This window comes from Ammospiza nelsoni, chromosome 9 (genome assembly GCF_027579445.1).
Source record: "Ammospiza nelsoni isolate bAmmNel1 chromosome 9, bAmmNel1.pri, whole genome shotgun sequence".
In the NCBI taxonomy this organism is placed as follows: domain Eukaryota; kingdom Metazoa; phylum Chordata; class Aves; order Passeriformes; family Passerellidae; genus Ammospiza; species Ammospiza nelsoni.
In genome coordinates, this window is record NC_080641.1 from 12,862,318 (window position 1) to 12,890,074 (window position 27,757).

General features: G+C 41.8%; 1 protein-coding gene across 2 annotated transcripts in view; it reads right to left on the bottom strand.

Annotated features, from left to right (window-relative positions):
- The window catches only part of RGL1 (ral guanine nucleotide dissociation stimulator like 1), a 75,202-nt gene that overhangs the window by 15,722 nt on the left and 31,723 nt on the right, over positions 1–27,757 (bottom strand). For both annotated transcript variants that reach the window (XM_059478744.1, XM_059478743.1), the window contains 3 exons: positions 16,503–16,711; positions 11,529–11,606; positions 3,119–3,303 (listed from right to left, as the gene is read on the bottom strand). In XM_059478744.1, coding sequence (XP_059334727.1) covers positions 3,119–3,303; positions 11,529–11,542 — 199 coding nt within the window. In that variant the 5' untranslated portion in view covers positions 11,543–11,606; positions 16,503–16,711. The remainder of the gene's footprint in view (positions 1–3,118; positions 3,304–11,528; positions 11,607–16,502; positions 16,712–27,757) is intronic.

Here is a 27,757-nt window from a genome sequence, read left to right on the forward strand (position 1 = left end):
TGCATTAGGAATGCTCTTCTATCCAGAAATAAAAGAAGACACCAGATTTCCTGGCACCTTTTGTGGCTACAAGGGCTATGCTGAAGAGGGTTTATTCCAGCAGCCTTCACCTTTTCTCTCAGGGAATTTTTCCCAGGAAATGGAATACAGTGAGCACCCACAATATTCTGCAGAATGGTTCTCCTAAATCTGCACTGGGCAGCAGAGAGGAGGTGAGAGAGCAGAACTGTCCTCACTGAGGGACCTGAGCCAGTGCAAAAAGGAGAGGGTTCCACAGCTGCTGCCTTGTCACCTTTTAGCTCCAAGAAGTTGGGAACCAAAAATTCAAACATCAAGAAATATGCCCTTGTTTCCCATGGTAGGAGGAGGAAGAAACAGAAATTCCCTGAAAATAAATCCTAATTCTTTTTACGGTAAGGCAGCAGTAACTCCATAGGGAGGGAGAAGAAAACAGGGACTTGCTGAAGACTAACAACCAAAGTACTGAGTTTACTACTGGTGAGATTTCATTTACAAAAACAAAGAGTGTTATGCAAGACTTCATACCCAGTTAAAGCAGAGCATTAAAGCAACAACAGCAGATAATGTGATAGAGAATCGTTGTTTTTCAAAATACTTCATTGTTCCTTCCTCCAGTAATTAACAGAACATAATCACCAATGTAAATTGCTACAGTTTTGATGTAACAAGTTATGTCTACAAGCTGATTTCCATCTGTACATTTGAATTGCACAATTTATTGGCAGAGCTCAGTGGGGTAAATGGAGACCTCTGTTCTAGGCTGCTTTTGCATGGCTGTTTTGTAACAATTTGCATAATTAAATGGACTTGGACTGGACTGCTACAAGAATCTCACTCCTTTTGGCTTTGTAAAACCTCTTTTTCCTTTTGGCTCTTGAAATTCAACTGGAAATCCTCACCACTGAACTGCAGCCCTACCCAAAACCTCACAACATGCTTAAAACAAGGTCCTGAAGCACAGTGCAAATTTTCCATTTCTTTTTTCATCCCTCTTTTTCTCCTTCACAGATGTGTGAGCAGTCTTTTCCCTCCTCTCCAACAAGCTGGAATCCCCTTGAACTCAAGCATCTCATCATCTTGGGACCCCTGTGATCCACTCAGCCCTCTCAAAGTCTGACTCTTGACTGCACTGAGGGCGAGCTCGTGCCCCTCCTGACCCTGCAACCTCTGCCTCTCCTTGCTTTGCTTGCTCAACCTGCAAGAATTGAGGCCAGAAGCAGCTTTTATCTTCCCGTCTGGTACTGCAATCTAATCTACTGGCATGGCTGATGGCAGCACAGAACAGAGGCTTGATTACCCAAATCAAGCTGTGGGATTAGAGCCCAAATTTCAAAACCCAGCAGGAATGCTTTGGGACAGTACTTATCAACAAAGATTGCAGAAAATGTATCAGGAATTTTGAAAGAAAATGTACCATGATGGAGCTCTGATGAAAGTAAGGCAATCCTAAAACTCTTTTTTGTAAATCCCACAGCTTAATTTCATTGCCCTCCTCTTATTTTACCCTAACAAGCAGCCTCTATTCTGCCACAATTTGGAAAATGTTATCATTCCTACTGGCCCACATGTGACTCAAAAAAGAATGTTTTCAGTTGTCACTTGAGGAAACAAATAGAGAAGCAGGGCTGCTGGGAACTTCTGTTGACTCTGAAGAACAGATGAACCCAAATACAGATCTCATGAGTTTCCTTTTCCTCTTTCTGAGGGAACTGATCTGTTTGTTTGCTTTTCCTGATTTATGCAGGTGCTCATCCACACCCATCTATTAGATTGGTACTTAGATACTGCACAATATATGCTTATGGGAATGCCTTTAGATCCTATATTTGCAGGGATTTATCATCATTTCAACAGGATTTTGTGAGAAAATAAGACATTTTAAGCTATGGTTTTCCAGACATAATTTGCAATGTTGTTGACAATTTTCAACTCAGTGTAGCAAAACCAGAAAATTACTAAAAAATAACCACTTTTCTTAAAACTTTTAAGTTCCTCATTTCAGAATAAAAGGCACAATAAACACCTAAACTTCCTGAAAAAAGGCACTGAACTTTCCATGTCTCCATGTCTCTATCTTTCTTTGAGCTCGGGGAACCCAAGCCAGGAAACGTCAGCACAAGTGACATCTGAGCCATCCTGTTCCTTACCTGTGCTCAGTATGGGCCTGGGCTCTGGGCATTCCTCCTTTTCCTGTTCATGCCTGAGCTATTTTGGCATTTCACAGTATTATACATTGACATGGTATTTCTGGAGCATCCGGCAGACGTGACTTTCATGTAATGAAAGTGGGTTTTTTTTTCTGGCATTTCCTTTATCATTTATGGCATGAATTATTCTCTCTGACCCCTCTACCAAAGGTGGAAGCCGATTCCAGTTCTCATTCACACCCTGTGTGAGCTCCCCCCACTCCCCAGCTCCGGCACAGGAAGTTTTCTGACCAGGATATGGGGATGTGTCAGGTTTGTGTGACTACAGTTCACTATTGTTCCAGCAGCCTGTGACCCCCAATAACGTAACGTTTTCCTCTGTCCTTGGATACCAGCAGCCAGCCACTCCAATAGGAAAAAACACCCACAGGCACTTCCTTAGACAAGGTGGTAACTAGGAAGAAAAGCTGCAGGACAAAGCTTGTGACTCAAGCTGTATTTTGTCACAGCTCTGTACTCTGTTTTTTGTTTGTTTGGGGGTTTTTTTTGGGGGGTAGGTTAAGTGAGAAGCCCACCTAGAGAGTAGCTGTGTGTTTTAACTCAGTGAAATGGGAAGTGTGCTGACAATTACCCAGTTGGCTGCTGCAGCAATCACAAAGCTTTGGCAATATTTTTTATATATATATATGTAGGTGTATATATATATATATATATATATTAAAAAAATAGCCAAATCTTTATATATTCAAATATTTATTTATTTATTTATTTTTATTTATATATCCACCCCAGGATGAACAGACACAGGCCACCTCACACTGTAACACTATTAGAGAGAGCCTCACAATATTATTGATAAGCATGAGAAGTGGTGAAATGTACTGCACATAAATCCCTGGGGCATCTTACAGGCAGGGAGGACAGAAAGAGAGAAGGGAATGGTAACTCACCAACAGCTTCTACTTCTTGGTTCTGAAACTGCTTCAAGAGGTTCTGCACCCTACTCTCCATGTCAGAATTGGGCATATTGTTCTTCAGGTAATCCAGCAACTTGAGCAAGCACATGTAGTCAGGGGGCTCCCTGAAATCCTCCGAGCACTGATCGAGCCAGGCCCGTAAGACTGATGCTATTTCACTGCAAGGAAAAGAGAGAACACACTGCTTGCATCCAGATGGAACTGAGAGTACCTGCACCCACCAGAACCACAAGCACATGAGACATTCACAGCCCACCTGAAGCATCTGTGCTGAGCTGTACCACAGCCATGTTTAACAACACCACACGTTACACACACCATCAACAGCACCACAGAATTTCTTCATTCCGTCTCGGGCCACTGGGGTAAGCTCAGTGTTTGCTCCATAACCACTCCCTGGCATGTTGTGGGAAAATAGCAGGGAGGAAACAAGGTATTCATGGCTCCTTCCCAGTGGAAATGCTAAATCAAATGCTTCCTCTGGGGCCTTTCACCAGCTGCAGGGTCTGGGGATCATACTGGAGCTGTATACTGTTCCTCCTTATCTACAGCCTTGGTACAAAGCCTGCCTGCTCATGAAACTGTAGCTCACATGGAGGAAAAGGAGGAAATCCCCAACCTGACCCCCCAGGCACACACAGTGAGTGGGATTGCCTCATCTGGGGGATAAACCCTCGCTGCAGCACGAGCCTGCCCTGCCAGAGCCAACTGGGAGTGCCCAGAGCTGAGCCACAGGAGACACGGTGGACCTGCTGATCCTAGTGACTGGAAATCCGTCAGCAGGGTCTTCATTTCATCCTCAGCACAAACCAAGCAGGGGCTGTCAAAGTTCAGCAGGCAAAAAGGGTGTCCTGCTCATGCTGGCAGAGCAGGGAAGGATGCTTAAGGAGCTGCAGCACCACTGAACCTTGCTCAGGGAAGTTATCCCAGACTTTGTAGTACATGCAGCTAAAAGAACACCAACAATACTTCTACAGACTGAGGGGGATGAGGGAAAGCAGAGCTGATGACTCAGTGTGGTTTCCATCCTGCCTGAAGCAGGGAGGAGGGGGGAAGTGATCTGTTTGTTTGCTTTCCCTGATTTATGCAGGTGCTCATCCACACCCAGCTATTAGATTGGTGCTTAGATACTGCACAATATATGTTTGTGGGAATGCCCTTAGATCCTACATTTGCAGGGATTTATCATAATTTCAACCAGACTTTGTAAGAAAATAAGACATTTTAAGTTATGGTTTTCCAACATAATTTGCAATGTTGTTGACAGTTTTCAACTCAATGTTGAAAAATAGAAAAAGGAAAAATAGAAAATTACTAAAAAACCCCCCACTTTTCTTAAAACTTTAAGCTCCTTATTTTGGAATAAAAAGCACAATAAACACCTAAACATCCTGAGAAAAAGGCCCTGAACTTTCCATGTCTCCAAACCATTTCTGTATCTCAAGTCTCTTCCAGCACAGGAAACTTTCCATTGGAGCTGTGTACAAATACTGGCACATTCCTGGTGCAAGCTGGGAAACCAGAGCAGTCTCTGGTTAACTCAGCTGCTCAGCAGCATCCAAAATAAACCAAGAGTTAAGAAAAGAAAAGAGAGTTTCTCCTACTCTCTGTGTCTCATCTGAATTGTGTAGGTTTTCCTCAAAACTCAATTAACTTTTAATATCAGACAGATTTCATACAACTTGCATCCATTTAAGTCTGTTGTTTCTTTCCCTTCTTCTTCTGATAATGTAGCAACTTTGAATTTTCAGTTAAAGTATTTGAAAATCAGTTGGTAACATTCTTTGGTTAGGCTTGCTGACAGGAGAAATGCTGGAATTATGATTTCAGAGCTACAAAAAGTATTCACAATCAAAAATTAACATGCAAACACGTTCTGGATTTCAGGTTTCACTGCAAGCTGTGGCACAGCCAGCAGTGCCAGACCAGCTCCACAGCCCAAGGCCAGGAAACACCACAGCAGGCAGATGGTGCCAGTGATGCTCCCAGACTCTGCCACCACCCTCCCAGTTTCAGCTGTCCCCTCCGGCCCCACACACACCCAGAACGCTGCCACAGAGCACCAACAGTCACAAACACCCCTGTCCTGTGCCCACAGCATTTTCCTCTCATTCTCCCACAGGCAGGGAGCACTGTGCCCCACTCCATGCCCAGGCAGGGCATTTCCTCCTGCTCTGTGCTCCCACTCACATCACAGACCATCATTCCCCCAGTCCCAAAAGCCAGGCTAGGTGTTCTATTCCTACAACCACTGGCCAATTCAGCCATGATCTGGAAGGAGGAGCCTCTCCCCAGGGCAAGTTTTTGCACTAATATTGTTCACACTCTCTACACTAAGCTCAGTTTCCAGAGGCTTGGTTGGTGGCCACTTTCTTAAGCTGAACAATAAACAGAGTTTAAGACAGATCCAGTCTCCCAGAGCAGGGTGAAGAGTTCACAGCTGTTACAGACACTGAATTTGCCAGCAAAATCATTTCAGTCAAGAGGGGAAATGGGAAAGAGAGAAGAGGTACACTGTGCCCCAGTGCTCCCCTGCTGCCCAGCTGTTCTACCGGAGTGCCAGGGAATAATGCAGCTTTCCAGACATGGGCTGGACACTTACCCATATCTTGCAGTAGCTTTATTTTTGCTGTCCTTGCAAAGAAACTCTCCATACTCAGTCTCAGATAGGAACTGGGGACTTCAAGAGCTCAGACAGGAAAGAAACACTACAGACTACATTTTTCATGGGTTGATTATGAGCTATAAATTTTTCCTTTCCTGCCTATACAAAAAAAACCCTTCAATGCTTAACTCCTGTGCTGCTGGCCACAGACTCCAGGCTCTGCTTAGCAATGCTTTCAAGTCTCACACCTATCAGAAAGTCTTCTAATTTCCACACCAGCTTTGATTGGAGCCCATCTCTGAAGGTTTCAGTCTCCAAAACCTATCCAGGTAGGTGGAGAAGTGTACCTGAGCCTGTTGTTCACAGACTGGGACCAAGAACTCACCCACACCCCTCTGCCCATGAGCTGCACAGAAGGTGACAGGGCTGTGGCAGCTCCAGGTCCAACAGCTCTGTCAGCTCAGCAGGGCACAGTGGAGGTGGGAAATGAGATCCTCCCACCACACGGGAATTCTCCATGGCCTTGTCTCTACTAGGAAGACAATTCTAACAGTCCTGACAGGATCTGATAGGAATTACAGACAGCATTTCACAGAATCACACAGACTAAATTAAGTCACCCATATTTTCTCAGCTTTGCTTGTTAAATCACAGGTAAAATGTAAGCAAACCACAAGAAAAGGCTGCCCCCAGGGTGGCTTCTCACACCCAGTTTGTTTATAAATACCATCCTGATGCCCTCCAGCAAATTATCATCTCAGTCTGATTTGGAAAAACCTTTTCCAGTAACATATGGGAGACTTTTGCTGGGACACACGTGAAGCTGCTAAGGGAACAGCTCTACTTGCAGTTCTTTGTTTTAATTGAGATACCAATCATTATTTTTCTTTCTAATTATTCTTTTCTTCTTGGTTCTGGTTGTTTTCATAACTCTCCCACTGCCCTGTGTTTGACTCTGCTTTTCATGTAACCACACTGGTTTCTGATGTTGTTTGAGCTTAATTTGCTTTACTGGAATGAATAATTATTGCTTTCCCAAATGCATCTTTACTGCTCCCCACCATGGACTTCCCAGGCATCAGAAGCTTCCAGTCAATTTTCTTCCATTTGTCTCACATTCCTTTGGTGTCTATTGTGCTGGAGCACAATGTTTCAGACCATTTTACTTCTGCAGTGCTGTAACTGTGCACATTGTTTTCCAGTGGGGCTGTCTGGTTCAGAAGGAACCAAAAGTCATCAAGTTTTGGTCAGGAACATCTCAATGCACAAAAAGCCATGGGAGAATGTTTGCTTGTCACTGTGAAAAACTCCAAATGCTGTGGTACTACATTAAAGGTTTTGGGTCCTTTTATTTTAATGCAGAAGAGGAGAGGTGAACATGCAAGATGTGTGGTCACTGAATAATTCCCTAATTTTCTCTATTTGAACTATCTCACCCAAATGCTGTGGAATGAAACAAGGTTTCAGTTTAGCTTCAAGGTGCTTTGCAGTTTTCAGTTGTGCCATATTCCAAGTTTTAATAAATAAATTCCACATTTTGATAATAAAGTGGATGCAACTATGAGCTGACATTCAAGACAAACAAAAAAGCCCCAAGTATTTTGATTCACTCTGTGGCCTGTCTTCCATCTGAGGGAAAGCACCACCAATGGACTCCCCACCAGCAAACCGAAGGAAACCACAGCCTTGTAGTTCAAGAGGAGGCTTGAAAGGACTTTTTGCTGTTACTCAAGGATTCAAAAGCCATGGCATTACTAATGTTAGACCTCTGGAAAACAAACAAACAAACAATCATGGCCCAAGTCCACAGGCCAACACAGCAACATGTCTGCCTCTTGAAAAACCTTTCCTGCAGGTATTCCCAGGCTTGTCCTCCTGTATTTTTAGTAAGGTCTCCAAGGAACTAGATTCAGCTAACATTAAACTAGGCTTCCCCAAATGCAAACATCCCAGGCAAGCCTGGACTGCCAGCCTAGATAGCTTTTTGTGTGGCTGGACAGGAATTAATCCCTTCCGGGAACTGCACCAACACAAATCTTTAAAACTGGTGTCAGTCAGCCCAGCACCTCTCCTTGATGTACCACCTCAGCTCCCCAGGTGTCACAGGCTTGTCACAGCAAGGGACCCCAGTGCCCTGGCCTGCCTTGGGACCCTCACACCACCCAGAGACCTCCCAGGATCCTGCAGAGCCACTGGATCCCAGCAGGTACAAGCAGCTGCAATACCTTAGATTGGGAAGGCTTTAGGCTCCTGTCTCAGTTCCAGTCTGGTCTCCAGTGTCAGCCTTTGGGGAAAGCAGTGTCTGCTCTTCTAACACACCACCTCTTTAAATTCATGGAGCCTGTGCTTTGGGAGCAGCTACCTGCCAGAAGTGGACTGACTGCCCAGAAACCAAAATCCCAGAAATCGAAATGAACACTGTCCTTCCCTAGGACATTTAAAAGGCAAGAACACAACTGAATTATCATAGAAATTTTATTAACCCTCTTGAAATCTTAATGCAATTTATCATGCTGATAATTTGTGTTTAATGTATATATGGTTTTATTCTGAACTGTCACACACCTTGGTGTGTTACACATTTTTCTGAACGTGAACAGAAGTCCTAAGCTAAAAACTAAAGACAACAACAACCTATAAGGAGAAGGGAAGTCTGTCACCCCTTGACACAAAAACATGCAGCATGAGACACAGAACAAGGCAATCATGTTGATATGATAACATGAAGAACAAAAAAAATTCCTTATAGGAGGTAGAGGGTCAAACAAGCTATTCCTTTCAACTCTCTTATCAGACAATTAAGAGACACAGCATCACATTTCTGGAAATACAGGGTGAAGTTCATCTAACTCAGATGTTTTGGTGGAATAGATGACCTTTTCTGGACTGTATTCTTCTGTTACTTGTGATTATGAAATGTCTGAGTGAAAGTAGTGAGAAGTGTGGAAAGCAAGTTACTGAACATGAAAAGTCAAGGTGGGTCCTGACAAGGAATCAAAAAGGCAGGTTGTTTGAAGCTTACAAAATTTTTCATGGTTTTGATGAGTTTACTCACAACTCTGAGATCCAAGGTATTTTGAAAAGTATGGTACCTTTGTTTAAACCACATATTAGCCAGATCCCTGTTGAAAACAACCAATTTTTTGACCCCTCCAGCAGCCCAAGAAATGATAGTAAAGATGTTCAAGTGAAGAGGAGAAAATCCCCTTGGCAGACAGGGTCCTAGGAGGGCATGTTTCTGAACACAGCTGAGATCAGTGATCTCAGGTCAGTAACAACCTCACATCAACTGCAGCAGCCTGGAATCACTGCAGGATCTGGGAAGGCAGGGCAGGCTTAAAGCTCCCACAAGCCCCTCTAACATTTTGGCTGTGCCACAAATGTGCTCAAGCCCTCCTTTAGGATCTGCAGGTTCTGAACACTGAAGCAGGAACATAAACACTGTGTGGAATATTCACTTTTCTTTTTTTAAATACATCATATACATCAGGCATTCTCCTCAAAATACACCACAGCTCTATACTACAAGTGCAAAAAGAGCAGAGAATTCAATGTAGAAGGCAGTAACCTGTGGACTTACAGTGCACCACAGAGAACAATGTTCCTTCCACACATACCCTCAGTTTTTGCTGTTCCTCCTTCTTTCAGGCTCCATGAGGTACTTAAGGAGTCATAACCTCTCCTTCTTGCTGTTCTTAACTTCTGCAGCATTTTTTGTGTCAAACCAGTGGAAATGCTTTAAATTGCACCCCACTTCTAATGGCCCAACTGGCTTTTTAAAGCCTCTCAGCTGCCTCAACAGGAGTCTGATGAATGCAGAAGGTCCCTGGCCACAGACCACAGGCTTTCCCATGAGATATTTTTCCTCTGAGAAATCCAGAGTTAATGGCAAGAAATAACAAAGCTCTACTGCTGATTCCTCCTCTTTCTCCAAGTCATATAAAACCAAGAGCACAATTATATCATGTTTCTGTTCTATGAGAAAAGAGGGTAAATGCAATTTTATTGGAATTATCCCAGACAAGAGAAAACCTGAACTACCAGAAGTACATGTTTCACAACAGGACTACAAAGCCAAACACCTTCCAGATACCACTAATCACACCTAAGAGACAAGGAGCCAGAGCAACTGAAAGCAATGGAAATTTTTAAGGAAGGAAAGCAAATTCATATTTATATGGGATATGTTTAAACATGTACATAGGCCTGACAAATAACTTTCTGACTTCATTGTTGAACTTTTTATAGACACGGATTTGAGTAAAGATATCAAATTCACATGCAAAAGGTATCTTATGAAGGCCAAAGGATCAAAATTAGCTGTTCTGAACTATATTGATGAAAAATCTGTCAGGAAATCCATCAGAAGTTGAGCTACCACAGGAACAGGACCAGAGGCTTTATCCATTTGTCCCTCCCTGGCTGTGCAAAGGTGTTACGTGCCAAGAGGGAAGAAAGCACAGATGCAGCAGGAAGCAACTGACAAGGCTGGAAAATTGTATGTATGCCAGGAGGAAAACACTTCCACTAAAAATAAACAAAGAAAGAAACAAACCAAAACAAACACTCTCCTACTAAATGCTATTTGCTTGCACGCGCAGGTATAACTAAAAACTGATGCATTTTGCCCAAAGCCCAAGTGACAGAGGTAACATCAAGATTATTTTCACCCCTTTTCTCTCCATCCCATCATCAAAGTCCTCTGGGTCCACAAAAAGGCAGCTGGGGGATTAATCCCACCATAGTTTATACTGGTGAAATTAATTCCTCACCCCCAGTATAAACCCTTCAGCTACTCTGCAGGAAGGGTACAGCTTTAGCTCATGTTTATGACTGAGATCAGGGAATGTCAAATGGTTTGCCCAAAGCTGTAAGAGACCCTAGAGCTCAGTCTGGATGGAAGTGTGGGAACCACTGACTGACTGCTTTTGCTTCTACCCATGACATAATGCTGCCTCCCTGGTGCCTCTAACCAAGTTTTAACTACCAGCTGTTCTTTGAGGAGTTCTCAGGGCAAAATGGGAGCAAAACATTTTACCAGTCAGGAGAGACTGAGGGCAGAGCTCCTATGTCAAGTCCCATGGGGCAAGAGGAACAGAAAACCAGTAATGCTGACAAGAATCAAGCATCTTCATTCTGTAATCAAATATAACCATGCATGCCACAGTGCATGCAAACCACAGGTGTCAAAGTACAAATGCTGATGACCTAAGGCACATTTTACACCCAATGTCTAAAGATAAAACCCCAGGAGGATAGCCAAACCACCTTTTTCTCATTTAAAAGCAGTTCAAAACAGCTTTGCTATTTCTTTTGCAAATGAGGATGACCTCAGAATTTAAATTTCACTCTAAAAGCAGCACTGTAAATCACAGGGCACTAACAAAAAAGACCCATGCACACACGTTGCCTGAGTCACCCTCAGCTTTGCTCTGAAAGATTGCTGTAATGACAAAAAAATCACTCATAAGCAGTAACCACTTACTGCCACAGATAAGGCAGAGGAAACAAACACTCCTTGTTTGTTTAATCAGCAAAATGTTGGCCTAGATGTGTTCATCTCATGTTTAATTCCAAAACAATTTCCCTGCAAAAGATGCCTGGATTGTATTATTGGATATGTTACAAGACAATTGGCACTTGGCCTTTCCACAAGCTTGTTTAAGCATGCAAACAGTGCTGTGGATTTTCAGCAGAAACAACAGCTCTGCAGCTTGCATCCTCCTCCAAGACCAAGCCCTGCCTGGGGCTTGCTCCACAGTGCAAATCCATACTTACGCCCTGAGTACCATCTCAGATTCCAAGGAATTCAGGTTTGCCACTTCTCCTTGGCTTGAGGTCTCCAGGTTTCCAAACCTGAAAAAGGACATGGATGTTTAGAAGAAACTCTAGTGAATAAAAGCAAAATCCCAAATTGCATAATTCATATACAATTACCATAAACAACTACAAAGCACTTCCAGCTCAAACTACAAGGAGTTTTAACAGGTGGGCAGAATTAAGGACCTTGAAGATTATTTCATTTAGGAGGGAAAAAATCCTGAAGAAACAGCCAGTATCATTCAACCTAATTTTTTAATTTATATGAAGCAGCCTGCACAGGAGGAACCAACCAAAACAGTATCTTTGCTCACAGCTGCAAAGCTTTCATTCCATCCTTTCCCAGGGCAATATTCCAGTGTGCAGAGAGACTGTGACACAACCACCTTCTCCAACACAGCTCCTGTGTCTCTAGCACCTGCCATCCCTAACAGCTCCAGGTGTTATCTCAAGGCTTCCTAGGTGGCAAGTGCTCACTTTGTGCCCAGCTCCTGATATCGGTGAGAAAAGCCCCCGATGCTGTGAAAACACCACTGGAAAAGAGGGAGCCATGGGCACAACTCCAACAGTGCCAAAGGGAAATCTCTCAAAGGAAACCCTGCGCCTTGCAGGCAGGATCATCCACTTCATTTTCAGCGGGAGTGCCCATTGTTTCAGACATACAGCTCCATAATTAGCCATGAGGAATCCCATGGCTCCCTGCAGGCAGGTTTAATGAAGGTGAACGATTACTCACTGTCCAGAATAAGGCACGCTGATCTTATCCATTTAAGTTTACACATCTCAATTAATCTGAAGAGCTAAAACAAGTGCATCCTTAAGTGCTTGTGCTACAACAACTTGGTAATATCAGATACAGAGAACACAGTGAGCTGTTTCTGTCCTGAGTGTTTGTGTCAGAACTGTCACAAACTTATGCAAAACCATTTCAATGGATCAAAGGAGTGGTAGTTTTATGCTCCCTTCAAGGACTGGTCTAAGACTTCCTATATATGGATCACAGACATGTTGTTAAAGGGAGAGGATTTCACTCTCCACTGCCATCTACTCTATAAAATGCCCAGAACACATCTTAGCCAGTAGACAAAAGGCACTTTCCACCTGCCAGGAAATTTTTTTGAAATAAAACTTAGATTTTTATATTCAGTTTTCAAAACTTGCAGTTAATTTTTTGAGGAAAATTTATTGAGATGAGTCCCAATGTCACTGTCCTACTATTGCATGAAATATTAAATATGTCTTTGCAGAACATCAGGCACTTTAAGTCCCACTAGAGACACAAGCTCAGTTTTACAGCAGAAATCCTTAAGACAGCAATAAAGAGCAGGCAGCTTTCTGGGCAAAACTGGAAAAGGATACAATGCTTCCTCATGCTGCCAGATGTAAATCTCTGCCTATCTCTCATCCCTCCATGAACAACAGGTCATTAAATACGGGTTAGGAGGAGTTAACAACACAAGTGATGTGAGGAACAGCCTCTCTGCAGCCTTCCAGCACTCTGTTCTCACCAGCCCCGGGACAAAGAGCCTTTCACTGCCCAGCCTTGTAGGAATGCTTTGCATACAAAAAGAGACACGAGAAACAAAAGGATCCTGGAGCTCACAGGACTTTTCAGCCTTGCTTGGCATTTGGGAAGTTACAAACTGCACTCAAAGGGACTGACTAAGCAAATGAGACCAGAATGTAATGGGTAACACTGAATGTTTAAATACTGGAAAACAGACTGGAAAACGCATCCCTGCATCTCTGTTCAGAGGGAGGGAGGAAAATACTGTTAATAACTCAGAAATAATCAGGAAAGTTGGTCTCTGTAACAGCCCCAAACAAAACCTTAAATAAGCTTGTAAGCATTGAAATAAGCACTGTGGAAGGCCAGATCCTCAGGAAAAACAAGGTGGTTTGACTCCTACACACATGGAGTCATGGAAGTGAAATCACTTCTCTAGCTGAGTAGACCAGCCACCTGATATAAAGGAAAGAGATGAAATAACAGATGCTACAGGAACAGCAGTGAGTCAAACACCACAAAGCTGCCGTCCCAAAATGTGTGGCTCTGCTACTGCAGGACCCATTCCTCCAATACTCCCCCTGTGCCTCCTGTCCTTTCCACTCACCCTGCAGCAGACCCTCCTCCTGCAAAAGGAATGAATGGGAAACATAAATCTAACTTGCTCCTCACTGTCATTGCCCAGCTCCAGCTCTCCCACCAAACAGTCTCAATTCCCTCTCTGTGAACTGCTCCACACAGGGACTGGGTGCTGCCTTCTCTGTGCCTGTGCCAAGCACAGCACAGCTCCACTTCTGAGGAACACGGTTATCAGGGCAAAATACATTATGGAAGAGAGGAATTTGGCCTCCTTCTAACCTCATGTGGACAGCTCACCACCTCTGGCTTCCATCACATTTTGGAATACCCCCCTGGGTATTCCACACTGTATCCCCCATCCAGGGCCAGGAGGAGCTGCTCTCCTTCCCTCCAGGAACTTCCATGGAAAGCTTTCCAAAATGCCACCAGGATCTTTTTAACTCTCCCTGCCCCCTTGTACCAAAGAACTAGAAAACATCAGAATGTACAGTGTTAAAAGCTTGGCAGATTTCCAAAGCTGTCTGCTGCACTTAATGCCAAACTCCCATGAATGCTAAAGGGATGTGGATGTTCAATTACTCCTAAATAGCTTTGGAAACACAAATCATCCCACTCACTTCTCAACATACCAGTCTATGCTCAAGATTTTGTCCAGTGACTCCTAATCTATCTTAAAATAAACCTTTATAGCATAAGCTGGGTTTGTGTAAGTCTAACACATTCATCAGACAATTCTGCAGCACTGCATCCACATCAAATCCAGCAGAAACTGAATGCACTGGACTTGAGGGGGATTCCAGCTTCCACAAATACATTGTGGAGACGGTTTTTCAATGAGTATGACCCTACAAAATAAAACATCCTCCAAATGACATGGATGATGTTCCCTCCTCCTCTCTCCCAAGGAGCTGCTCACCTGTAAAAAGCTGGAAGGGCATTTTTTGATCTGGTCACATCACTGTTCTCCCTTGGACCAAACTCAGAGAACTCAGCACTTCCAATTGTTCCCTTACTCCACAACCCTGCTCTATCCCCAGGAATAAGAGACAGGGCTCAAGCTCTTCAGATGAAACTAAAACTGACAACAAATGCCAAAACTGTGCTGCCTTTGTTTTGTTTTAAAGAGATTGCCTCCTGCATTATTACTTCACTGGCACACAAAACAAAACACAAATTATGCACTGACACCCACTTTAGTCTCTGATTATTAACAAGTATCACTAAAAACAAAGTTGCAAAAATGCAAGTTCTGGGCTACTTAATTAATCTAGAGATGAAAACCAGCTGGTTAAAATCAAATACTATCCATCTTCTTTTCAATTTTTTCCTTATAACATCTGCTTTTCTTCACAAGTCCATATTCCTCAGCTACATGTATATCATTCTAACTTTTATAGCTTAAATTTAATCTATATTTTCTCCCAAGCCATAAAATTCTAGACTATCCATGATACACAAAAAGCCAAGAGAAACATCCATGGATTCTTAAGCACTACACTCCTGTGATTTGAGAGAAGGGAAGGAAGTGTAACCTCCTAGGATTTCCTGTGGATCCTCTCATGTATTAAAAAAGGCTGGGGGTGATACTGATAAGATCAGGCAGCCCATTCCTCTGAAGGGGAAATTGTAACTTGCTCAGAGAGGTACACAAGCCAGCAAGATCAAAAATGGGCTCAGAATAGAGAGTTCTCTTCTACGCAGACAGTTCTCCTGCCCTCTCCAGACATTTTCTTTAAATCAGTGTGAGAGGAGGAAGTCAGGGCCAGCTTCCTTAGAGCCTCAATGTTTTTATATTCTTGTACCTATCCACTGTCAATTTTTATAATTTCTCACATTCTGAACCAGAACTGGGATGGACTGAAGGATAAAGCACATAATAGTCAATGTCACTGTAACCAAGTCTGCTCTTTTCTCAGCTGACTGCTTACCTGATTGTCAGATTATTGTTATTATCTTTACTAATTGAGCTACACAGCTTTCATACAAAGCAGCCAAGACTGTCATTTCCAGATAGAAAAGAAAAGCACAGATAATTTATCAACGCCTTGTTCTTTATCTACCTAGTGGGAGATAGTACAAAATTAAACCCTAGTACAAAATTAAACCCTAGCAGCTCTTTTGCCCCTTCTTTGTTCTAATTACTTCATGCCAGAGCAACCATTTCTGTGAATCACAGATTTGGAAAGTGCAACAAATATGAACTCCTAAAATAAGAGCACCCCTGACCCAGCCATGTCTCAGAATTTAGGGTGAGAAACTAATGCTGTGTGTCCCAAGCATTTATGCAGACCCAGCTGCCATGATTTAAGTCTGACCATAAAAGTTATTCTTGTAACATTTAGCAGTTCTTGGGCTGTCTGCAGAAATTTATGGTTGCATATTCATGTGATGTAATAGAACAGGAGAGCAAATTCTTTCTTCTGTTTCTACAATCCCTGTTCTGTATCAGCAGCCCCCAAACAGAAGAGCTAGGTCTGAAAATACTGGTATACAGCAAAATTTTGGAATTTATTCTAGGTATGACTTTGCAGCCTATGCATTCTGTTGGTTTTTTGGAGGAAACTTGAATTAATTTTGCTGTGCTGGTCCAGCTGGGTTCTTTATCAGCCAGACATGGCACACTTTCCTCACCTATGCTTTGATGAGTTATTGGGATGTGAGCAGCAACGCATTTATAGACTGGATCTTTATGCTGAAATTCTGGATTTTGCAGTATTCTTGACAACAGGTTATTAAATCCATGCCCACTAAAAGCAAGGGAAGAAGTTCCTGACAGTTTTCCCCTGTGGTGTAAAGGATGGGGAAATTCCATTTCCACTGGAAATTTCCACAGCAGTGGCTCTTACCTGTCTAGAAGAAGCTCCAGCACTGCCCTGGGAGAAGCAAAGGCCCTGTATGTTGCAAGGAAGATGCTGATGTAGGAAAAATCTGCATCTCCAAAAGCTGTGAGAAGGTTCTCCACCAGTTTCTCCAAAGTTCCAGCTTTTATAGCCCTGATCTTGGATGTTTCATACTGCCTGACAGTGTGCTCTGGGGGTAACTGGTCTCCTTCACCCTACAAAAGGAAACAAAAAGCACAAAAATCAGGCAGGAGGCAGATCCCTGACACAGATTAAATCCTGTCTTTGCACAGGAATTCGCCATCACCACTTACTAAATTATTTTGTCAATTTTTGGTGTTCTCCAAGCACCAAATGCTGTATCAAATAATGGAGTTTTTAAGTAACTTTATTTTAAAACATTTCTCTGACATGCTCAAAAAAACATTTTACAGTGTGACCACTATCAAGTTAAGTCATGATTCCCCCATATATTATTATCTAAAAGACAATCCCACAAAGAGTAACATTACTGAAGGGAATAATAAAAGTGATAATTCAGGTGTTTCATTTAACTTTTGAATGAACATGAAAACTGACCATAACTTAATTACTGGCATTTGCAATTCCATTCCTGAAAATACCATCTTTGGGGTGTCACACAGGACCCAAGGTCAGAACATGTTTGGTGCAAAAACATTTCAAGATACTTTTTGCAGGGAGGGTGTCAAGCTCATCCTGCAAACAAGACATTCTAACATTCCAGTTTTCTTAGAGATTCCATTTGGCACAGTATTTGTCCATAAATCTAGGGTTTGGGATTGTGTGTGGGTTTGTTTTTTAAAGAGCATTTGTTTTAAATGCTTACAGTGTGTTTTGAATCTGAAAGAACAATTCCTTAAATTATGTCATTATTTAGAGGGCAGTTCAGAAAAGTATTTTCGTGACTCTATTTTGTAAAGTATGTGGCATAAAAAATGGGACTATAAATAAAAAATGTCCAATATTTACTCAAACATCTTGATAGTGTGGGCACAAATACAGCATGTTAATGACAATCACTACCAACCCTGGCTCGGGATACTGACAAAACAAAAGGAAAAAATAATCTATTAATAAGATAATTTAAAGAGATACCCCACCCACTTCCTATTTACATCACTACCCTCCACTGCTTTGGAACTGTTTCTAATAGGCATCCTTTCCAGTTTTAAACAATATGGATGTCTTTAACATCATTCTAAAGTTCCGTCACTAATATTATTTACAAAGGTCTGCTATCTCATTTCCCAGCTTCATGAGATCCACCAAACCCTTGATGCAACATTAAAGTACAACATTACTGTCTGTATTAAAAAACAAAAATAAAAAATAAAAACAGACTAGACAGAGAAATATTTTGCTACATTTTGTTCCACAGATCTTTAAAAGGTGTATAACTTGTAAGGTGTCTGACTTAAAGGTGCATCTGGAAATATATGAATTATAAAAATGAACTAAAGGTGTATGTGGAATTACATTTGATACTGTCATTACAGGAAAACTATTAACCAGGATATGTTGTCATCACTATGTAGCTCTCTTACATTCAAATTTCCAAGCAAAACTTGGTTGCATAAAAAAAATTTGCAATTTTCTTGCTAACTCTTCATCTTACAATTGTGATACACTTTTGAAGATAACTAGCTACACAATACAACCACTTTCAGAGAGGGAATAAAGTCTACACCACTGTATTTAACTCTTAATTTCTGATCCAGCAGACTGCCCCACTCACAGTGTAATGGTTTATGGGCATATTTACTCAGGGCACATAAAACCCTCTCATTCTCCCATGTTAGTATATTCAAAACAAGGGCAGAATCTGCTTCCAAGATTGATACACGCACAAAATTTTCCACTAATTGCAACACTACAACTTCCCCAAGACATCATGTTGGGAGAATGTGAAAAAGAAACAAAACCCAAAAAAAAATCCCACCAAAGCTAAACAAAACCAACCCAGTTTCTGAAAAATCTAAAACTTTGTCAGCAAAACATCAGACTGTTAGAAATCATTGTGAGAGTTCTGGGATTGCTTCTATTTGTATTATTTTAGCAATTCTGCCTGTAAGTTTAAAAGGAAAAGGGACTTGGCAGACAAGCTCAATAAGAGGCTTTGAGAACAAGGCCTTGTGGGCTGAGTTTCATGCTAACAGGAAACTGCTCAGTCTGGATTTAATCAAGAGGGCATCTCTCCACTGACACAAGCAGGCTACCCAAAGGCAAAGGAGTTTTCATGTTTGTCTTAGAGCTCTCTGCTCAGAGGAACACTCTACTCAGTGCCATGAAAAAATGCTCCTAAAGCTCTCTGCAATTTCTGACAGGGGTGCATGGTGACCACAGTTAGTGGTACCAACAAATGACACCAGTTTTGCACTGTTTTGCGCACCCAAAGAACAAGAAAAGCTCCCCAGCACCTCTTTGTCTCCTTCAGCACTGTGTCCAGTGGTCTAACACAAACCTCAATACTTCAGGGCTTCAGTAACATTTTCTTGGTCCTCTAAAATGAACATATATGGCATTTTATAATCTGATTTATGTCTTTTAAAATCTCATTTTGATTTTTCAGGCAACAGATTGTAACCTTGATAATCTGCAAGAATAAGTGATGAGCAAGTAGCTTCCTACAAGATAGATAGCATCTTTCAAAAACAAATGTAGAAAGATTAAATGGAGATATATACTTGCAAATCCTCCGTTTCTGAGGTTGTGTGTGTACTGATGGAGTGTAATTCCAACAACTTGACTAACCCTTGGCAATGCTGTACCTTCAGAGGGGCCCACTGTCTTTAAGGTGATCATCTTACAGCTCTACAGCACTAAACATTACCTACATGCACAGTTCTTGCTGAAACAGGAGAGCTCCGTGCACACCAAAATACATCCAGGCTGAAAAGCTTCCTCCAAACATTACCTGTTAAGCTCCAGTGGGAATATAAACTAAATATAAACACCACCAGTGACTAAACAAATGCTACAGCCTAGCAAGAGGGATTAGAGACTCAAGAAAAAAAGGAAAGTTAAAACTCTGATGAGTACAGAACCAGGCTGCTGCCCAAACAGATATACAAGAACTGCAGTCATTGTCTTAGAAATATCACTGGAAAGAACTGCTTTCACCAAAAAAACCCACTGTTCTGCACAGGTTTTATTCCAATGCAAATATTATCTGTTGAGATTCTGGAAGTGAGAATCATGGCAAGAGGTCCATCTAATTGTTTTTCAGTATGCAGACTGGAAAAAATACTAAAACAACTGGGATGAACAATAAGAAAAAGAGGTAGCAAATATTCTTCAGGCTCAGTCATTTGTAACATTACCACTCCACTACAGATTTGTTTCATCAGAAATTCTGCAGTTTTTCTTCCAGAAGCATCTAACTATCACTTTAAGTGCATTTTTACCAATTTTGACAGATTCTTAAACGCTTTTCACTTTCCTTGAAACTTACAGCTTTTCCAGATGGAGAGTTTTCCACTGTTTTTATTAACTTATTGGACAGACACCGTAAGCCGGAATAAAAGCGCCTGAAGTGCAGTAACTTGTACATAAACTCAAAATAAAGCACTCTAATCAAGATTCCCACTGTTTGTCTAAATATGAGTCTGCTTTAACCTTCTGAAAGTAGAAATTAGATGCTCTTTGTGATTTTAATCTTATTTTTTTTCACATTGCCTCCTTACACACAGGTTCTCTAACACATGTCTTTAATATCTACAATCATTCTTGGGGGAAATAAAATAAAGGGGGGAAAAATCAAACCATGGACTGATTGAACTTGAAAAGCTCCATATATATATATATATATATATATATATATATATATATATATATATATATATATATATATATATATTCAAATATAAGCATCCATAATGTCAGTCTAAGAGACGTAAAGCCGAAAATACCCTTTATTTAACACGCAGACACACATCGCTGAAGAAAACAGCAAGACAGATGAAATAGAAGTTGTTTAGCTGTCTTAGTCAAGTGTTTTGGTAAAGAACAACTGCAAAGACATTAACAATTTTAGTGACAAAGGGTTTCCTTCCAACAAAGACCTCGATGGAGTTTTTAACCGAGTGAAGGAAGCGGGATCGCACTGCGGCTGCCAGACAGACAGACGGACCCACAGCAGCTGACATTCATCTGCACCCAACTCCACCGCATGACTGCCAAACAAAAAAACCCTCTGAGAAGTGCCGATTTTGCCCAAACAATGCCACATAGCAGTGCCTGGGCTAATCTTATCAAACACAGTCACAAGTATCCCAAGTGCTTTCGGGCCAGGCCGTTCCCCTCCCGGCCGCCTCCTGCCCTCAGCTCTGAGGGCCCGGAAGATCCAACACTGGCCAGCTCCGAGCACAGAAAACAGTCTGCATGGGAAAAATTGTGAATTTGGAGCAGAATTTCCAGCCTAGAAAACATCTCTGCCAGTTGCCAGCACAGAAAACAGACTACATGGGGCAAAAGTGCGAATTTGGAGCAGAATTTCCAGCTTAGAAAAGCTCTGTGCCCAGGTACCAGCACAGAAAACAGGCTGCAAGGGCAAAACTGCAAATTTGGAGCAGAATTTCCAGCCTAGGAAACCTCTTTACCCAGCTACCATCAGAAAAAACAGACTACATGGGGCAGAAGTGCGAATTTGGAGCAGAATTTCCAGCTTAGAAAAGCTCTGTGCCCAGGTACCAGCACAGAAAACAGGCTGCAGGGGGAAAAATGCAAATTTGGAGCAGAATTTCCAGCCTAGGAAACCTCTGTGACCAGCTGCCAGCAGAGAGAACAGTCTGTAGGGGGAAAACTGCAAATTTGGAGCAGAATTTCCAGCCTAGAAATCCTCTGAGCCCAGCTGCCAGCACAGAAAACAGTCTGCATGGAGGAAAATTGCAGATTTGGAGCAGAATTTCCAGCCTAGGAAAGCACTGCTGGCAGCGCAGGGCCTGGGTGGCCAGCAGCGGATGTCCTGCAGACAAAGGCAGATGTTTTTATCCTACAGTGCACTTGGAAATGAAATGAAATAAAATTACGCCAGAGCTCTCCACAGAACTCTCTTCACTTCAATAACTCTCATTTCCTCATTTTGGATACTGTTAAAAAAACAAACAAACAACAACAAAACCAGACCAAACAAAAACCAAACAAACACCAAACAAACAAACACAAACAGAACAAAATAAAAAAGAAACACCAAAACACCCACGCAAAACCCAGAATTCTGCATACTGACTGCACCAAACTCAGAAGCCAAAATAAGTTTATGAACTCTTTCCTAAGCTCCAAAAAGGAGGGGGATTCCTGGATTTCCAATGCTCCACCCTTTTCCTTTCCTTTCTTGCCACATAAATACCCGTTCTTGGCAGCGACCCAGAGTTGCAGGACCAATTAATTCCATGATCATGACACAAAAGGCATTCTTGTTTTCTCCTCTGAGCTCACAGCCTGGCTGGTATCTGTCTGAAGCTGGCAAACAGTCACAAAAGCTGTGGGGCAGATTTAGAGGGGAAAAGAGAAAGGGAAAAAGCCTCTTACAAATGCTCCTGCTCAGTTTGAACCTTTTCATTCTGACACCTTGCAGCTATTTGAAGGCACTCTGGGCAAAATAAGAAACAAGAAATAAATTCTGTGGTGCTGAGCTGTGCATTCTCACACCTTCTGAAGCGATGCAAATTTTGACTCCTTTGGATATTGGTGAATTTTGTGGGACCAGCTCTACATAAATCAAAGCAAAAGTAAAGAAGCCTAATTCACAAATCACGTCCTCCTGTATACATCTAAAGGAGTTCTAGCAAGTGCAGTACTAAATTGAATCTTCAAAGAGGTCTAGGTTAAAATGGCTTTGTGCAGGTCTTACAAGTGTTGGAGCTTATCCAGCCCTGGGAACATAAAAATTCTGAATTTACCCACTCAGAAGCATCTGTGCAGCAAGGAACACAGCCATATTATTCACTGAGAACCAAGTCACCCAGGAGGTTCACTGCGCAGCATACAAGGTTTATAATTAAAGAAAAAAATCACCTGAACAGCTCCAGATCTCCATCTCTACCTTGTACAATTTATGCATTTACCTTCTCATCACTTCCTACCTACAAGAAGTTCTCTCTCTTCCTGCCTCTCACCTCTCTTGCTAGAAGGACCTTTTACCAAAACCAATACAAGACCTCTCACCCTCTTCTCTCATCTGACTTGGTGTCATCATTGAGTTAGCTGAACCTGAATCATCAGATTATTGATGTTTCTTTTTTGTTTGTCATGTTTCACAGATCTGCAGTTCACCATAACCCTGTTCCCTCTTAGGTATGCCAGGGATGTATTATTTTCATAACTTGTATTATTAAATATTTCTTGTGGTGGTTTTGATTGGACACTGAAGCCTAGCAAGTTCCTAATTTGAAACTGAGAAGCAAGAAAAAGAAACCAGTAAGTCAGGTAAGACTCTTAGTCATGTGCATCTTACATTGTCGAAGGTAAGAACTGTCATCAAATGACATTTACTACAAACACTCTTGTAATCCAGCAAATAAATGTGTCCCACAGTAAGCATCTTCCAAAGCCCTTCTGTATTAGAAGAAAATTATTTGTAAAACTCAGTATCCTCCTCTCTTCAGTGCCCAGAAACACCAAAATGTCCAATCTCCAAACCAAGCAGTAAATAAATATTCAAAATAATAAACAGCTAAGTGAGCAGAGCACCAGGATGAAGGCAAGGAAATGGGTGCCCATTCTGGCAGTACAATCAGCTAATTTTCTAAAATATTTTGAGTTCTGGAGGCAAAGGAAGCCTTACACAGAGTCTCCCTGAGAGAAGAGCTCTACAAAGTCTCCTGGGACTTGCATAAAGCAAGCAGTAATTAGTTGTGAAAAGCACTAACAGCTTTTCCAGGTATGGATTACAGAAGGTCCTTAAGGAGGTAAAGGCAGCTGGGGCAGCTCCCCTTTGCCCCAGAAACAGTAATTACTGCTTCTGTTCACAGCCTTTATCTTAACTCCTCTTCCTCCTTCCCCACAGCTCACAGCTGCCAGTCTGCCCTGGAAATCTGGAGGTGCCAAAGCACCCAGGAACCTTTACTGGGAAACATAAGGGAGAAGAGGTGCTGAGCAAAGAAAAGGACTATAAAGGTGGCAGACAGCTCAAAGTTTTCACCTGAGTCTGAAACAGCTTCTTGTGATTCTGATCACAGATTACAGGGATAGGTACAGTGCACCTGCCATCTGACAAATACTGACAGGTTCAATCTCATAGAACAGCAAACTCTGTACTTCTACGCAATATTTCTAAGCTGCCTTGATGTAAAAATGACAACTCTATGCCTACCCTAAGAAATGCCAGAGGAAAGCTATTATTTAAATGCTTTTTGTGAAACAGTGGTCAGCAAAGCCCTTTGCCATGTTTCTTTCATGAAAAATGCTGAAATATGCTGTCATTTTTTAATAAATACCAAGCATGGCAAAAAGAGGGGATGATTGATATTACCACTAACACGGATTTGATATGGTATCATGATTTTTGACTACCAACAGAATACTTGTCCTGTGACAAGTCACACTATTTTTTATCTCCTTCCAGAAATGTAGTTTAAATTAATTGTGGAGCTCATCATCACTTTCTGCACAGTCAGTAGAAACAAAGAAGGTCCTGTATGAGGCAGCAGGCAACAGTGCTAAATTCAAAATGCATTTAAGGATGCCACAAGTAATAATTCTGTTGCATAATAGTAGCACAAATGCATATTACATAACCCAAAATGCTTTTATTCATCCTAATTGTATTGTTGGCTTTCCTTTCACGCTGTAAAGCTTGCTCAAGCAGTACACAGAAATTAAATTTATACCGAGTCAGGAAATCAGAGTAAACTGCCACTTTATCCAGTGTAAACAATAAGGAAAGAGTGATAAATTACTAATAGTATGAATAGCTGGAAATTAAAGCTGTAGGTGAGGGGAGATGACATGGCTTCTGACAGAGGAGAAAATACTTAGCAGAAGACTGATTCATATTTTAAAATAAACTGAACAAGGTATTTTTGTGGAACAACAAATACCCAAGAAATGCTGTTACATGTTTCATCATAATTAATTATTATTATTATTAATGTGAGCAATCCCTAATGCCAATTTTTTCTAAGCTTTTAAGAAGAAATGGGTTAGCAGTCAGTAACCACTTTTATGACCATAGCATGGAAACATACCTAAACTACATAATAAACTTCATTTCCATGGCTGTGCTTTTTACTACCCTTTGTTTTGAAACTAAGAGGCCTCTTCAGGGTGGGATCTGAGTAGAAAAAGCAGTAATAGGAAACTAATGTTTCCTAATATTAAGTGTTACCAGCTTGAATATTTATTTATGTGCAGAAAGAGTCCAAAAATATTAACTCAACCATTAGTCCAGGCCAAACTGCATTTTTCCTATATTATCTAGACATCACAGGGGATGAGGCATGGTATCTCCTGGTGTTCCTCTCCTGCACACACATTCCCCTACAGAGCCAGGGAGTGACTGTGTTTGGTCACACATGTGTGTGCAAGCCATGGCCACATCCTTGTCCCAACTGTACAGGTACTTTATGACAAATTCTGCATTTCACAGGACCATTTCACAGATGACAACTGAACCACCACACACCTACACAAATGAGTGCATCCTCCTGACTGCAGCACCAGTGGTGAACCCTTCTCTGCTGCCCCAGCACAAGCAGTGTGAGCTGGCCCTGAACCCTCTGCAGATATTTGTGTTTTGGTTTAAGAATGCTCTGTTGCACTTGGACTGAAATCCTTAGGCAATGGACATAAATCAAAACACATAATTATGTGGAAGTATTGAGTCAGAATGCAAAGTAAGTATAGCTTGCAAGTAAGAGGGGAGAAAAAGCAAAAAAAAAGAAAAAGCCAGATAAATCAAAGTTGTCCATATTAGTTTGATTTTTCTTCTTTTTTGAGGGGGTTGTTGTTTAACTACCCACCAGGAGTTAATAGCATACCTCTGCTCTTCCCTGTCCTGTTCTCCATGACCACCTGATGTTTTCCTGAACAAAGTGCCTGTTTTTGCAGGAAGAATGCAAGCCTCATGCTTTAAGTAAGTGTGCAAGAGTTCATTCACATTTTCTCTGCTCCAGAGAGCCAGGAGCCTGGAGCACAGCCAGAATCAATCCGAAGCACTCCATGGAAGGAATGCAAAGGCCTAAGATCTGCCTTCCAAGGGAAACACGTTGCTGTTACTCATGGGGCATTTCCAACAGCAGCACAATGGGCTGCCATCTCCAAACCAAAGACATTCAGCCCTGCCCTAAAGGGTTTCTACTCTAAGAAACACAAAATGCATCACAAGTACAGCCAGAGATTACTACAACCAAGCAAATAAAAGCAGCGGAATATCATCATAATAATTTTCTTGCTGTATTTGCATGGAATATTAAAGCCAGGTTTCAAATGTACCACAGGAGCATTTAGTTAATTAATTTATTTTGCACTGAAGACAACAGCTAATCCAGATGAGTGCACTGACTTGTTTGCATCCCAACACCAACACATCTCTGAAATGTTATGAACCTCATCTGACAAGTTCTATCCACAGGAATCCTCCAAACAACTGAAGGACATTCTGCACTCAATTTGAGTCAAAACAAAAACTCAAGCTTGTGTGGGGCATGAACTATATTTAGGAAGGAATAAAACCCCAGGTAGCTCTAACATGATAGTCTATTTCTGCTTTAGGATTTATGGACACTAACACAGAGCCACTGGGATCTGGCAGCCTAATGAGATCTACCACAAGTCTCCAGTCAGAAGAGAGACTGTGGTCAGAAGCCCAAGGGCTATCTCAAAGCATTCGGTGATTCCATACTGTTCAATCATTCTGAGATCTTTCAATGGAAAATGCCCCTTAGTAATAAAAGCATGCTGTTTTGCTTGCACAGAGAGCCCATGCACTCCCCAGAAAGAAAGAAACAGCTACTGGGTGGAAGAAAGGTTGAGTCTCCATGGGGAGAAAGGCAGTACAAAGCAGGTGAGGGGGTGGGAGGGGAAAAGAAAATAATCCTTTAAACTGCTTTCAAACCAAAAAAGGTGGGAAGAATATAAGAGGAAAAAAATAGATGAAGTACACTATAGTAACAGGATTACTCCACAAAAGCACTTGAAATGCCTACACCTCCTTAGTGCCATTGTGGCCCAGGGGGAACACTGGGGGCTGATGCCAGAGCCATGTGCAGGACAGCCAGGCAGGTGGCACACAGGAAAAAGTCAGAACTCCATCAGTCTGCAACTCAGAAGAGTAAAAGGTCAGTGAATGTCACCATGCAAAGCTTCACACCTGAGGTGGAGCAGCCAAAATCTCATTTTGATTGCCAAAACTGCTGAAGGCAAGCTACACTCTGATCTGCAACATATGGTTTATGCAATTAAATGGAGATAAATGTGAGAGGCCAGAAAAAAGGAAAAAAGTCTGCTGAAAGTCCTACCCTCAGAGGTCCCACAGTGGCACACAGATCTGAGAAAAGACCTGAAGGCTTACAGTAGGTAGAACATTACATATTTCAGCACAATGCTTGGAAGTAACAACAAAAAGCAAACAAAAAAATGTCTGAGGAGCCCACATGTAGAGTACCCTGCTCTGCTCAAGCTGCCTCATTTTAAAGCAGCTACTGTGAAGATGAATGGGGGAAAGCAAAGGGCAACCCACACAATTCCTGCTTTTGCAGAGTCTGAAACTGCACAGATGTAAACTTTTGCTTTACACACATAAAAAAGAGCAGGATCTGAGCACCCAGAGTTCTCCTTAACGAGGAGGAGGTTGCAGGGCTGCTGGAAAACCAGCCCACACCAAACTCCTGTACCGTGTGGCAATATGGCCATGATACCTCCTGGGCATTAAAGTCCTCATGATTCTTTTGATAAGTACCTGTGTTCAATCTAATTCTCCCTCATTAAACATTTGCTGCAAACAAATTGAAACTAGAACTTTATAAACAGCCACACATAACTGTCATTTTAAACCAAACTAGAGGTTTTCCCTCCTCAAACCAGATGCTATAGGGGAAAGTGAAGAAATAACACACATAACATTGAGAATTTTCTAAGCTTCACACATAACATTCAGTATTTTCTAAGCTTCACTCCCCTTCCCTGCTGTAACTTAATATTTGAGCTTCCTTTCACAACTGCTGTTGCATGGGGGGCAAATGCTTCCCCAGAACTCTGGACTCTCAGAAGTCCAGGTCTTCTCCCCAGGTGGTTTTAATTAT